At 37.5% G+C, this 13,365-nt stretch overlaps 3 protein-coding genes across 4 annotated transcripts; 2 read left to right on the forward strand and 1 right to left on the reverse strand.

Annotated features, from left to right (window-relative positions):
• The first annotated feature begins 53 nt into the window (after positions 1-53).
• Positions 54-2,726, forward strand: LOC120017256. 2 transcript variants are annotated; one of them, XM_038870422.1, is made up of 4 exons: positions 54-290; positions 1,531-1,852; positions 1,961-2,127; positions 2,292-2,726. In XM_038870422.1, the coding sequence occupies exons 1-4, from the start codon at positions 192-194 to the stop codon at positions 2,583-2,585; spliced, it is 882 nt and encodes a 293-aa protein (XP_038726350.1). In that variant the 5' UTR covers positions 54-191; the 3' UTR covers positions 2,586-2,726. The 2 variants fall into 2 exon arrangements, with proteins under 2 accessions (XP_038726350.1, XP_038726349.1); XM_038870421.1 differs by having other exon boundaries at positions 1,471-1,852; positions 2,292-2,595.
• Positions 2,727-3,215: 489 nt separating this feature from the next.
• LOC120015864 (syntaxin-22-like) lies at positions 3,216-7,662 on the reverse strand. Its single transcript, XM_038868352.1, has 7 exons — positions 7,287-7,662; positions 6,231-6,324; positions 5,495-5,634; positions 5,257-5,331; positions 4,367-4,524; positions 4,133-4,233; positions 3,216-3,604 (listed from the first exon to the last, which is right to left on the reverse strand). The coding sequence occupies exons 1-7, from the start codon at positions 7,475-7,477 to the stop codon at positions 3,539-3,541; spliced, it is 825 nt and encodes a 274-aa protein (XP_038724280.1). The 5' UTR covers positions 7,478-7,662; the 3' UTR covers positions 3,216-3,538.
• Positions 7,663-7,862: 200 nt separating this feature from the next.
• Positions 7,863-11,396, forward strand: LOC119980071 (binding partner of ACD11 1-like). The gene is made up of 5 exons (XM_038822726.1): positions 7,863-8,010; positions 8,973-9,076; positions 9,155-9,230; positions 10,460-10,540; positions 10,629-11,396. Exons 1-5 carry the CDS (start codon positions 8,005-8,007, stop codon positions 11,202-11,204), a joined length of 843 nt encoding a protein of 280 aa, XP_038678654.1. The 5' UTR covers positions 7,863-8,004; the 3' UTR covers positions 11,205-11,396.
• Positions 11,397-13,365: the final 1,969 nt, after the last annotated feature.

Below are 13,365 nucleotides of genomic sequence, written 5' to 3' on the forward strand. Positions count from 1 at the left end.
TTTAGAAATTGAAGCCCGGCTTGATCGGCGTTACAGTCGAACCCGGCCCTAAAACCCATCTCCGCCGATTTGCCCACTCTTCCCTCATTATCACCCACCACCGCAATCATTGGACGAGAGGATTGGGTATTCAAATTGTTAAATATCATAGCGATTTATTCTTAGATCTATTGATTCCAACCCCAAAAGCTATGGACATTCATTTCCATAATTGTCTGAAAGTGGGGATCCTGTTGTTTTTCTTGACCGGCACTGGTTCTTGTGTAGATAGGCGTTCGTCAAGAACTGAGGTCAGTGGTCTTTTACTGCCTGAAGAAATTATCTTTTATGGTTTTTGTTACTTGATTTGTGTCTGATGTGGGTTTTAGTGGAAGGTACTTGCTTGTATGTAAATATGTTTTTCTTTCTATCTGAAAATTGCAAAACTTGTGGTTTTAAAATCACAAATGTCATTTCAGAACTCGTAATCCATTAGTCTAATGTCTGTGCTGTTTCGTCTTATTTTTCAAGTGCAGGTGTTGAGTAGTTTAGATAGTTACAATATAGTTGTCCTGGAATTTACTGAATTGATCATTCTTTCTACGTATAATTTCATCTATTGCTTATCAATGTGGTGTGGTGATGAGTGTGCTTGTTCATGGTGCTCGATACTCGGATTCAAATGCCCAAGAGGGGATAGACTGTCATCAGCATCTGAACAAATTGAAACAAAATCAAACAACCTGGGTAACCTATCTCCTGGCTCCCAATGCAGCTGGAAAGCTCTTGTAAAGGCTTCGCTAGGCATCTTGTCCGGATAATTAGTTATAATAATTATTCTATGACATCGTGCTTTCCAAAATTGAGATAAGAATCAAAGTATAGAAGGAAGCATCATAAGTTACATTGAATAGTTCCACTGTTGTTTTGAGGGAAGTGAGTGCAATAGGGGGAGTTTCAGAGGCTACTTTAGTTGTCGAAGCAATTAATTGGTGATGGTAGGACTTAGGAGATTTCTGTTCTTATTGATGTGGAACAGGGCTTCATTCTAATGAAGCCATGAGCAAGACAATCTATAGAAAAATTAGGGGGCAGTTATGAGTTAAAGCACAGATTATGTTACTCCGTCTTGATGAGAATTTTTTACCAGTCCAAAAAGCTGGATTCTTTAATTGTGTAAGTTGGATAAACAATAAAGTTTTTTGATACGAGACTATAACTCTGTGGTTTTTGGGTTAGAGAATTAGTTGTGTTGTTTAAGGTTGATAACTTTCTTAAATCATAAGCGGCTTTATTCTTAATGCAGTAGTCCTCCTAATTCGCCATTGTGATACTGGCCTATGAATGAGCTGAAAAACTAAAAGACAAAAGAAGACTATTTAATGTTTTGGTTTATGATTTTGCCATTTACATCATCCTTTCAATCTCGACATTTTTTCTTTTCACATTGGAATTCGACGATTCAGTTTACTTAATAATCATAAATTTTAGGTGGCAGATTGTGACTCCAGTTATGATCCCACTCATGATGGCACTTCTCTTTGTTCCCAGAGATATATCATGAAATCTTACTTTGAAAAGTATGAAAGCTTAGATGATACTAATTTCCAAGAGTTCATATCACATGGACTTCCTTTTGGCTTGTGTGAATTGCTTCAAAGCAATCCCGATCTTTTAAGACTGGCAGTTCCACGGCGCCTTCTGATCGGTGAGGGTTCTCATCGGCATCTATCTTCTTCAATCAAGTTTCATATCGAGCCAGAGTCTGTGTCTCAGCTACCGTCCCATTTTTGTAAGGTTCTGATTGTAGAAAGACTCCCTTCTGGAGTATTTGCTGACCCATTTGAGCTCCAACATCTTCTTGAGCGGGGTGGTAAAGTACTATCTTTTGTTTTGATTGAGAATAATACCAAAATAGGGACAATTGGCTAATTGCGTCATTTTAATTTTAGGTTAAATGGTTGAATCCTTTTCATTGCAGTGTTCACCGATGTTGCTGTTTTTGGAGATACAAATTTGGAATTGCCATCAATTCTTTCAAACCGGTCTGCCATCGAAGTTCACATGGATCTTGGCCCTAATATGTTGTTGGGGCACAAGAAGGAACTAGACGTTAACATAGAGCTTCCAGTACACGCAAGATATCCAGTGAGTAGAAAATTTTCTTCTAATTAGCTGTCAAAGGTTCGGTATGGTTGTGCATATTTTCGCCTCTAACTGTCTGCATATTAGATATAGAAAGTTTTGTTATATTTTACAACTTAACAGCTGCATGGAAGATATTAAAATACTGTCAAAATTCGTGCATGCAGCCCTTAGATGAAAGCGGGTATTCAACAGTCGAGTTTGGTACACCTGATATAATCCTGCACTGCAGTATAGAAGGGAAGTCACGTAATCGGAGATGTTTATTCATACCAACCATTGATGGTGCTGACACCAACACTGAACCCGTTTTTTGGAGAATACCTTCAGGAAGAATAGCGCACGCGAGGATTGTATTCGTTCTTACTTTCATTTCAGCCTCTATATCGACTCTTTTGATTGTTTGGACATCTATATATCATTCAAACACCAGAAATTCTAAAAATGCAAAGCTCTCTTGAGGTTTTATAACTTTTATCTTGATCTGATATGTTTAACATTATTTAAGCCTCATAGGTCGTCTAAGTGCCCATCTTTGATTTCTCTTATAGTTGGCACCTTTGCCTTTTGGAATAAAAGTGTTGCAATTCTCTTCATGCTAATGATTCATCTGAACTGGATCAATGTGATTTTATTGAAGAGCCCACAACTTTCACATGGGATTTGATGTTTTACAACAAGGATTAGTTGGTCATAGGTTGCATACGAGCTGCAGGATGGCTCTGTTTTGCAGAACCTCATTGGCCTTTTCAACGAAGCTTAAAGAATGCAGAAAAGCTCCCCTCTTGAAGAGGCAGGTCCAGTTGAAACTCATAAAGATCATCTTTATAGTAATAGCCATGGCTAAAGAAAATCTCTCCTTAGAGATTCCCTTCACGAATGCTAGGCTTATAAATGGCTGCCATTAAATCTTTGCCCGCAAGCGCAAGGCATGGATCTTCCTTTAAGGCAGTGACAACTTCAACACCAAATTATAGGCATAATCAAGCCTCTTCTGTTAAACAATAACTGTAATTGACTGTCGCTTAATAAAGGGCACTCAGTGTGATCAGAAGAATGGGAACAATATAGGGGAAAGAAATGGAGTTGCATACACCACAAAAGAATGACAAGAATTCATTATGATAAATAAAAGGCCAAAGACCAGTACACAACAAGTGCAACACCCTTCAAGAAACCTCTTGATGCCAAATTAAATTATACAAAAGATGCAGACACGCTCCACCAAATAAGAAAAAAAAATATACATATGTTGGTATTTATATATTATATACTTCATTTCTGAGTAGTACTGACACAATCCAGTCAGCCATGATGTCTTTCTAAAACAACACGACCAAAGAAATATATTACTATCGCGTTGCCAAGCAGGATCTTGAATCCGATTTGAAATCATATCAATATTACTTTTGGGCTAAGCTGCAAGTACTATGATCACAATTAGAAGCACGATGCCAAAGATAACCAAGAGCAAGCAAGTCTGCATAAGAAATGTAAAAGTCAATTGCCAACGCAAACAAAATATTTACCATTAAATAGCAAAACAGAGGTTATATAAAGAAAGGAAAGAGGGAGGGGGGGCCGCAAATGTCTTACTTTTCTTGTACCAGGTGAAGTGACATTACTTGTATCGGTGCAAAGTGAATCTGCCTACTGAACGTCACGTATGATGCATATTTATCTTTTCTTTTTGAATCGAAAATATTTTATCAAGGTGGGTAAAAAGTTGGCACCAACAAAAGGAAGATAGAGCACAGCGTCAAGGACCTCTAGAAGAGAGCACAAATAAAGAAATGGATCCATCTAGCACCTAGATGCATTAACCAGAATTTAGGCAAATTCAGCCCAGTCTAAATGTCTAATCAATTGAATGACAGAAAGAGTGTGAATAGGAAAAACTGAAAAAGAGGGAGGAAAAAATAGCATCCCAGAAAGACTCAACTCATTATTCTTTGTACCTACTATTTATATCTTAAAAGAACGACAAGGAAACAATGTGATAAATTACCAGAGATGAATTTGATCTTTGAGTTTTCGAAGCTTTGACAAGTTGGGATTTCCCCTGAGCAGTTGCAGCTTGGGCACTTTCAACATGAGAACCAATGTCATCTGCAACATATACGGAAAAACAATAAAAAGATAGCTCTAGGATGTAGTAAATTTTACAAGCATTTTCAAAATAAAAAGGCTTGGCATTTGTCGATATAAATTAAGTAAAATGCATAGAAAAGACAACACAAACCAATCATAGTTCCTTGCTCATGGACAAGCACAGCGAGATCTTTAAATATCTCATTCACTTCACCAATCTGTTGCTGGATTTCTTGAATTCCTTGATCTCTTTCTTCAATGATAGCCTCATTGAAGGCTATCTCATTGTCTAATAGCAATACATCTTGCCTGCAGCAAAAATAAACTTAAAAACTTCAGGATACCACAACTTTCTGCAAGAGGCTAACCCAATTTGAGGAACAGCGAGCAAATTCCCAATTTCTTTCAGTAAAGATGGAGCAATAATTTTCCGGTAGAACAACAGAAAAGGAACTGACTTGTAATATTTTATTGGAAGCTACCTAAGAAATTTAATCAATTTAACTTCACAAAACTTTGGAGTGTATAATGTAAAGGCAAACACTCCTCATGCACGAAGCTCCCGCAATGGGCGGGGTTGGGTGCATGGAAGATGTACTTAGTAATGCAGACCTCATCCCCACATAATATGTGGAGAAGCTGTTTTCAGAAATTGAACTTGTGACCTCGAGGTTGCCCCCTTGCAACTTGGGCCACATGTTCCAGGAATTGAAAGTATATAATGTACTTGGCCAAATTTTCAATCATTCAAACTCTCTTGGATTGAACAAAAGGACCATAATGATTGAATATTTTTTGAATGCTGATAATAACAATACTGCCTAACCGAACCATTTGGAGATGAACTAATAAGCACAAATAAAGTTTTCGGCTTGAATATTAATAACAAGCTAGAACTTAATATAAGAATATCTAAAACAATTTTGGTGAATGCTAGTGAAATTTTGAATATCCTCTTATATTTCTGAAAACAAACTAATGAAAAGGACACCAATTCATGAGAATGGCAACTACTAGCATTAGCATGTAACTGAAAATCACCTTCTCGATTCCACAAGAAGGGCACGCTGCTCTTGTCCCTTATCAAAACTTATGTCTATCTCACTTGCTGTGTAGCTGTGTATTGCATGAACAAACATATTAGATTGGCTAAACATGCAATAGTTAAAATAAAACTCAACTCATTCAACAAAAGAAACAACAGACTCAAACGCTATGGTACATAGCAGCAACCACCAAGTCAACAGAAACTTTTGCTGCAGACTCCTACAACATATACCTGGAAGGAAGAACAGCCTGAGGAATAAAAGGAGTATATGCTGTTTCTCTCTCTGCTGCAAGCCGTTGAGCCTTCTGAAACTCTTTCAAAACTGCTTGAAAATCTTTTGCAAGTTTAGCATCGGCAATTTTTTTGCTTTGCTGCAATTATAGGCAGAAGAATGTGCTGGTTAAAAAAGAGTTAAGGGCTTAAAAAGAGGAGTATAACCAATATACTCAAAAACCTCCAATGGCCACTAGGAATTTTAACAAATCTAAGAAAAATTAAGGAGTTATAAAAGCGAAGCTGTGGACCATTGCATGCCTATGCTCCTATTTCTCCTTGGAAAGAGCATTTCAGTTTCTAACTAGAGCGCATTATCAATGACATTTTCTAAATGCATTCATCCTCCATAAACTTTTGAAACAACATTTCAAAATCAACCAATCTCTCTCCTGATTAAGTTATCTCCCAAAGGCAAAAAATATGTTAAAAACTCAAGTGTTTTCATCTTACATCCACACAATATTGACAAAAACCTTCCAATCAAGAGGAACTTTCACCTCAAGTTAAAATCCAAGGGAGTTTCTTAATAGATAGTTAGATCATGTTAAGCAAATACCTCACACAATAGAAAGCAATAAACAATCTTGCATGAGAATGAGTTTGAACATGCATGCACGTGTGGGTGTGTGAGAGACAGAGATATAGATCTATCAATTCATGTATAAACAGGGATTTATGGAAACAAACTTACACTAACATCAGCATTATGATCCGTTTCACTAGCTTGCTTGAGTTTAGAGGAAGTATCCTTCACCAATTGTCCTATGTGTAGCCTTGTCTTGTGCCTGCCAAACAAGAAAATCAGTACGTAGACCTCCGTCTAAGCGAACTTTCAGTAGACAGCCCCAACTTGATCATTGGCCAAATTTTCATTTTTTTGAATGCTCATTGGCCACATATTAATGGGGGAAAAAAGTCACGTCCAGATTATAGTAAATGAAGGGCCCTCGTTGGACTTGACCATAGGGTTACTCAAGAATATGTAATTTATCAGCCAATTTTTCTGGTTCCCCCTGATAAATCAATAACTACATTTCTGAAACACAAGCAGCTTGTTCTATCCTCAAAACACTGGAACAGTACAGCATAGTTCCCGGAGTTATATACTTATATCATCGTAAAAAGTCATTAAAGGGAAGTCATACCACACCAAAAAACATAAGCCAACAGTGATTGTGTTCATCAACTCATCTTTACCGGATTTTGTTTTCTCTACCCCACGATGGCTGTAGTTCTACACAGTTGAATGCAAAAGTATATATCCTATTGAAATCAACGCCATTCTATAGCTTAAGGAACCGTTCAAGGCTCAATTAGAAGACAAAAAAATAAAAAGACAATCAATAAGTTTTTCTACCCTTTAAAGAAAAGTAAAGCATCACGTGAAAATTTATTAACGCTACTTAAAATCATTTAACGGCACTGATTAGATCTGAAGAATTTCTTCTAAATCAACTCCAAAAAGTAAAAAACCAACCCAATTATCAAACTTCACAGTTAAAAAATGTTATCGTAAGCATTTGGATCAAAACCCTAAATTACGATTAGCTCTAGCAAGCGCGTGAAAAACTGATGCAGGCCCAACAACTTCAAAGATTCTCGTAATTCATCACGGGAAATTCAATCAACAGGAACCTCAAATTCCAATTAATTGGGCATATAGTTATCCTAAAACGCAAGAAATTCGTACAAAACAACAAAAGGAGACCGTACAGATGCCAAAAAAGAGCAGATACCGATGACTCACAACTTCTCTCGAAGCTCGGGGGTGTCCTTTGGAGTGCCTAGGGTGTTAACGAAGCGCTGAAAGGTAGAGACGGCGGTGTTGATCTGGAAGATACCGGAGGCCACGGCCTGAGTGGCGTCTTGCTTGCCGTTGATCAGCGCCCGCCTCGACGAAGCCAACGGCCTCCCGGCCTCCAGATCCTGGAAGCTCATTCTTCTTCTCCCTCTTTTTCTATCGCAATTCCCTTCTTGCCCTCTGCTTCCTCAAGGAAAGTCGCAGTCTTTGGATTCGACTGATCACAAATTCACAATTAAATTGAGACGAATTTAGGGCTAAAAGAACGAAGGAGAGAGGGAGAGAGAAAGAGACCGAATGATGGAGTTCTGAACCTTCTGGTGTCGTTGTTGTTGTTAACATTGGTATGAGAAAGAATTACAACAATAAAAGAGCGAGTAAGATAAAATTAAAAAAAAAAAAAAGGGAAATTCTGTGATCTAAAAATTAAGCGCGGGGCCTTGGGACCCACATAACTTGTACACACGTTGCGGGTCCTACCCAGACCCTGTCCGCGTGTAAACTTGTCAATTTAAAGGCGCCCCAGACGCAGTGACTTGTGCCATTCAAGTCTCCAACACGATCCATTGAAACAAGCACCGTAACCACGTGCGACGATTGCCGGCGACCCACCTCTCCTCTTCCTTAACCGCCGCAGATATCCTTCTCATCGATCGGATTCGCGATGTCGGTCAGTACTCTCTCTCTCTCTATACATATTCAATGATTTTTTTGAGGTGATTTTGAGTGATTTTCTCTCCGTGTGTGTGAGTGTTGCGTGTAGAATAGATCGTTGATATGGTGATGTCTGGATCGGTCCGTACGACCTTTAGTATATGTGAAATTTTATGGCGGTGTGAAGGTTTTTGTTGGTTTTGATTTTCTTGTGGAAGTTATCTTCTTATATGTTGTGTTCATCTCCATAGAAGTTTTTTTTTCGGAGGATTTAGATTAAATGAATTTGTTTGTTATGGTAATGTGAGCCTTTTTTATCTACCATCAAGCTCTTAGATTCCTTTCCTTCTTATAATTTAAGCAAATACACTTTCTGTAAGTTTGCACTCAGCTGTGTGTACACTTACGTAGGTGTACATGAATAAGAGGATTTGACATAAATTAATTTCCACCACCATGGTGGCATAGAGCTAAATTAGAGCTTCAATGATTCAACAATAGTAGGAATGATGACTATGGAACTTCATCTTGAAATACTCATGCTATACCTAATCCAAGTTTCAATCTTTAATAGTTTTAAAAGAAATTGTTGTTAAACACTTCAAATACTACCAGAGTTTCGCTTAATGGATGTATTTCGTCAATTTTTTTTTTGTAATGAGGTAATATGTGTATTTGTAGTTTGGTGGTTATATTTATTTATTTCCATAATGATGAATTCATGACCTACTTAGCATGTAGATAAGATGCCACATGTATAAGTAAAAACATGTTTATGCATTTTGACATGACAATGGAGCATCATAGCTTGTGGGGAGTCCTTCTCTCCTTTCCTTGTGTTTGAATTTTGAGTATATATACTATTACTTAACGCTACAAACCTCTTCAGCCTCCATTTTGATCTAGATTTTGAGAAGGGGTTGGGTATTATTTGATATGCTACAAAAGTTTGGATTCACATCTTCATTCTTGCTGCAGGTAAAAACTGTTAAAGTCAGTAATGTTTCTCTAGGAGCAACTGAGAGAGATCTTAAGGAATTCTTTTCTTTCTCTGGTGATATTGAATATGTTGAGCTGCAGAGGTTTGGACTTCTTCTCTCTCTATCTCTCTCTCTATTTTTTTTGTTAAACTAATACTAAGCATATCATTCCATATGCAGCGACACAGAGCGGTCTCAAATTGCATATGTTACCTTCAAGGATGCTCAAGGAGCAGAAACTGCCGTTCTTCTCTCGGTAATTTTGCATCTCTCTGCTCACAATATCATTGGACATTTGACTTTTTATAGTTGTTTCTTGTTCTTTGTATGATTTATTATGTATAATGTGTAAGTGGACTGGACATGGCTTATTGGTTTTCTAGGAGGCAAAAGGATAAATATCGGACTTTGTTTAGTAATTTGGCACTACGACAAATTGTATTTTAGTGAATCAGCAGGTATACCCTGATCAAAGCATATGGCATAATATGATACACTGTAAGGGGTTAACTTCAGTTTTCAGGAAACATTGAGACAATAGTCTTTAGGCATATCAATGTTAATAAACTTATAAACTTAGTTTTGAGCGACTAATAACTCACTTTCACGTGTTATTTGAGAACTCTGCATACTTTAGCCTTAAATCTTGTAGTCTATTGGAACTCCTTATTTATGCAGTACCCTAGAAAGCTATATGGTTACTGTAGCTCCAGGTTTTTAGCTGTCAGAGGCATAGATACATGTTCCTACATTGTTTGAGCCTTGTGTACGGAAGTTGTCTCCCTTGGCCTTTTATATAGTTTCCTTTCAAATCAACTTTAGTTATCTAGTTACAGTGTATATATATAAATATATATATCTAAACCCTCGGACATATCTTTGAAAGCATTTACCTGTAGTAGATATCTTACTAAATGAAAAGATCTTAGAAAACATCCTTTTTAGTGAAGTTCTTGGTGAAGAACATATGTGGTACCCATCTTGATTCTTGACCACCATCTTGGAAAGACTTGAAATTCCACAGTTTCTATTGTGCAATTAAAAGTGTTGATGATAAGTGATGTCTGCAAATATTAGCACAATGTTTGAATTGGGAAAGTGCTATCCTGAGTGGTCAATTTGTACTTGGGTCTCTTAATAAGAAGCCTTTCAAATGTTTCTGCACCTAGTGTCTGGGTAAGACCCTAACGGGAGAACTTGAGATGAGTTAATCTAGGAATTTTTGGTCTTAAGGAGATTACAAACTGTAGCTTGACAGGCTGTTGAAGCTATATCAGCATGTTTGTGTGAGTTCTATGATACTAAAGTGATCAAAAGCAAACAATTTTTGTTTGGCTTCTCCTATTAGCTGTGCCAAAATATTGTTGGAATTTATCAATGATGTTATGGCACAGTGGATTTGGCATCTTATATCAAGTTCGTTATTCCTCATTTTTCTCACACAATGTGTGGACTTTTTACTGTTTGATTGTTATCCTGTCTCAGGGAGCAACCATAGTTGATCTGTCAGTTACCATAACTCTGGCTGAGGAATACAAGCTGCCACCTGCTGCCTTAGCACCCCCTGTAAGAAGTCTCCATTTGGCTTCTAATGCCATGATGATTGATAGACGCTAGAGCTTTGCTGACCTGATTATTACCCAATTCTCTGCAGGTAACTGAGAAAGAAACTCCTGCTGGTGCCCAGTCTGCTCTGCGGAAGGCAGAGGACGTGGCTACTAGCATGCTTGCTAAGGGTTTTATGTTAGGGAAAGATACAGTCAACAAAGCAAAGACATTTGATGAGAAACACCAGCTAACCTCAACGGCCTCTGCTAAGGTTTCTTCCATTGACAAGAAAATAGGGCTTAGTGAGAAGATTAGCATTGGAACAACTGTTGTGAGTGATAAAGTCCGGGAAGTTGATCAGAAGTTCCAGGTATCAGAGAAAACAAAATCAGCATATGCAGTTGCTGAGCAGAAAGTTAGTACTGCTGGATCTGCCATAATGAAAAACAGGTATGTGTTAACTGGGGCTTCATGGGTGACCGGTGCTTTCCATAGGGTAGCACAGGCAGCTGGGGATGTCGGCCAGAAGACAAAGGATAAAGTGGGGATGGCTGAAGATGAACAGAAAAGGAAAATGGTTGATGACTTTGCTCAGGTTCATCTCTCTGATTCACCTAAGGCATCTGAGCATAGTTCACAGCATCCTTCCAAGCCTGAACCTGCTCAAGGTCTGATACTTTGATTTTCCCAAACGAAAACTTCTCTCTGTCGTTGAAACTCCTTCGCTTGATGGCTTGCTTTTTCCTTCCATTTGAAGCAGTAGGGAATGTAATACCGCATGGTGCCGATTAGTTGGATTTGTTTCAGTTCATGCCATGACTTTCCTTTATAAGAAATGTCAAATATAATAGATTCTTATGATTGTCTATTAACTTATGCCTTGCAACTTCTTCTAATTATGTGTTCTTTTAGAAGAATGTTGCCTTCAGCCTTCCTTTAGATTGGCAAGGGCTGAAAGCATGGTAAGCCCAACAGGGAGGGAATGACGCATGGAAAACATGTCAAGCATGTTAATTTTCTCTGAAGTTGGGCTTCGGCCTATGCTGTTGGGCTTATTACCTAACACAATCACGAAATTAAATGACATTTGTGAAATCAACTCAAGCAATCCTGAAATTCAGATCATAAACAATCTGAACGAATATGTCAATTGCAATTTCCAAAAACAATACTTCTATCCAGTCTCCACTCCTATAATTAACACCATTCTTTAGACGAATAGAATTACTAGCTGTCTGTGAAAACAACAAAGAAGAATTCAAGTACTAGCTTTCACTGAAAATCATATCTGATGATGGCTTCACTTAGATCTCTCTGCTTGCTGGTTCTCTTGGTCATTTTAGCCTGTTAGTCTCTCCAACACCCCTCTCTACTATATATATATAAATGTTTCTTTTGAGATTCTCCCTTATTTTCTTTGTTTGAAAATGTGTAGGTGAGCCATTTTCAAAGACTGAAGTAGCTGAAGCTCGGGTTAATGGAGGAGCACCATTGAAGTGTTCAGCTGATGAAGAGTGCAGGGACAAAAGCTATACATGGGAACACTGTCCATTGGGTATTAGCCTTTGTGAATCTGGTGTGTGCAAGTGCACCAAGAACAAAGGGACTGACCTGAATGTAATGTGTACACTCGATAGAGAATGCAACATTTGTCCTGAAGAGTGCAATGCACACAAGTGTCACAATGGCAAGTGCCTGTGTGTGCAAAAGACTTGCAAATGTGGCAAATTCGAGGTGTAACCTTGAAAAAAAAAAAGGCCACTTATATACGTGCCTTTTTTTTTAATACTAATAATCACCATATAATAACGATAAAAAAAAATTTATTTATGAGAATTTTTTAAATCTTTTTTTTTTTTTTTGGGTTTAATGGGGCTACACCGGAAAAACAATAATAAGTCAGGAGCCCATGTCCTATACGGAACCTCTAATCGTGATAATGGGCCCCGGCTTCACAATCATGGGCCATTAGCATGGACATTATCCAAAACTATAGAATCATCATCGATTAAACAAAAGGGAGGTTTGATAAATGATTTGTGCTGTTAACTTTGTAACGTAGCCAGTTGGCACAATCATCAATCATACACTCCAATTATTACACTAAAAATACACCAACCACTGCAACTTTGCTAGCTAAGTAAATAAGAAAGTCTTTGATCAAGATTCGAGTCTTCAGAAATCAACTCTTAGAGTGTGTTTGGATTGAGAGATTTGGAGGGGAGGGGAGGGAAGGGAAGGGAGGGGGAGAGAAGGAAAGGGAGGGGAAGGGGGACTATTTTTCCCTTCCCATGTTTGGATAGATGAAAAAAAAAAAAGAAAGAAAATTTATTTAATTTATTAATTTATCATTATTTTTATATTAAAATATTATGTACAAGGGTAAAATAGATATTTAACTTACAAATAACTTAATTATTAATCTATTCGCTCCAAATGACTTCATTTTGGATTAAAAGAATTTTAACAAAAATTTAATGAAATATTTCTCTCAAATCCCTCCCCTTAATTTTTAATAAACAATCCTAACAAAGGAATTGGAAGGAAACTCTATTTTCTTTCTTTTCACTTCCCTTCCCTCCAAATCAATGAGCATTGCGTCTAGTAAAGAGTGCGGTACAATATGACCCCAGTTCATAATTGCGCGGCATGTGAATATGTGATCGACACTATAGTGCGATTGCTAGATGAGATGTACTACTCTCCTGCTTTCTTCTTTCTTCTTTCTTCTTTCAGTTCTTTGACGTAAAAGAATTTTTACTGGAAGAAAGCAACAAAAATCAAATATTGGGGACACTCTTTCTCTTTTCTTCTTCTTTTTTTTATTCCTTTTAATAATGAGT

The sequence above is a fragment of the Tripterygium wilfordii genome, chromosome 15, assembly GCF_013401445.1.
Source record: "Tripterygium wilfordii isolate XIE 37 chromosome 15, ASM1340144v1, whole genome shotgun sequence".
In the NCBI taxonomy this organism is placed as follows: Eukaryota; Viridiplantae; Streptophyta; class Magnoliopsida; order Celastrales; family Celastraceae; genus Tripterygium; species Tripterygium wilfordii.

Coding starts and splice junctions, on each gene's coding strand:
- LOC120017256 (XM_038870421.1), top strand. CDS start 192: ATGGACATTCATTTCCATAATTGTCTGAAAGTGGGGATCCTGTTGTTT. Junction 291..1,470: donor GGCGTTCGTCAAGAACTGAG/GTCAGTGGTCTT, acceptor CATAAATTTTAG/GTGGCAGATTGTGACTCCAG. Junction 1,853..1,960: donor ACATCTTCTTGAGCGGGGTG/GTAAAGTACTAT, acceptor TTTTCATTGCAG/TGTTCACCGATGTTGCTGTT.
- LOC120015864 (XM_038868352.1), bottom strand. CDS start 7,477: ATGAGCTTCCAGGATCTGGAGGCCGGGAGGCCGTTGGCTTCGTCGAGG. Junction 6,325..7,286: donor CCCGAGCTTCGAGAGAAGTT/GTGAGTCATCGG, acceptor CTTGTTTGGCAG/GCACAAGACAAGGCTACACA. Junction 5,332..5,494: donor CAGGCTGTTCTTCCTTCCAG/GTATATGTTGTA, acceptor TGCAATACACAG/CTACACAGCAAGTGAGATAG.
- LOC119980071 (XM_038822726.1), top strand. Junction 9,231..10,459: donor AAACTGCCGTTCTTCTCTCG/GTAATTTTGCAT, acceptor ATCCTGTCTCAG/GGAGCAACCATAGTTGATCT. Junction 10,541..10,628: donor CTGCTGCCTTAGCACCCCCT/GTAAGAAGTCTC, acceptor AATTCTCTGCAG/GTAACTGAGAAAGAAACTCC.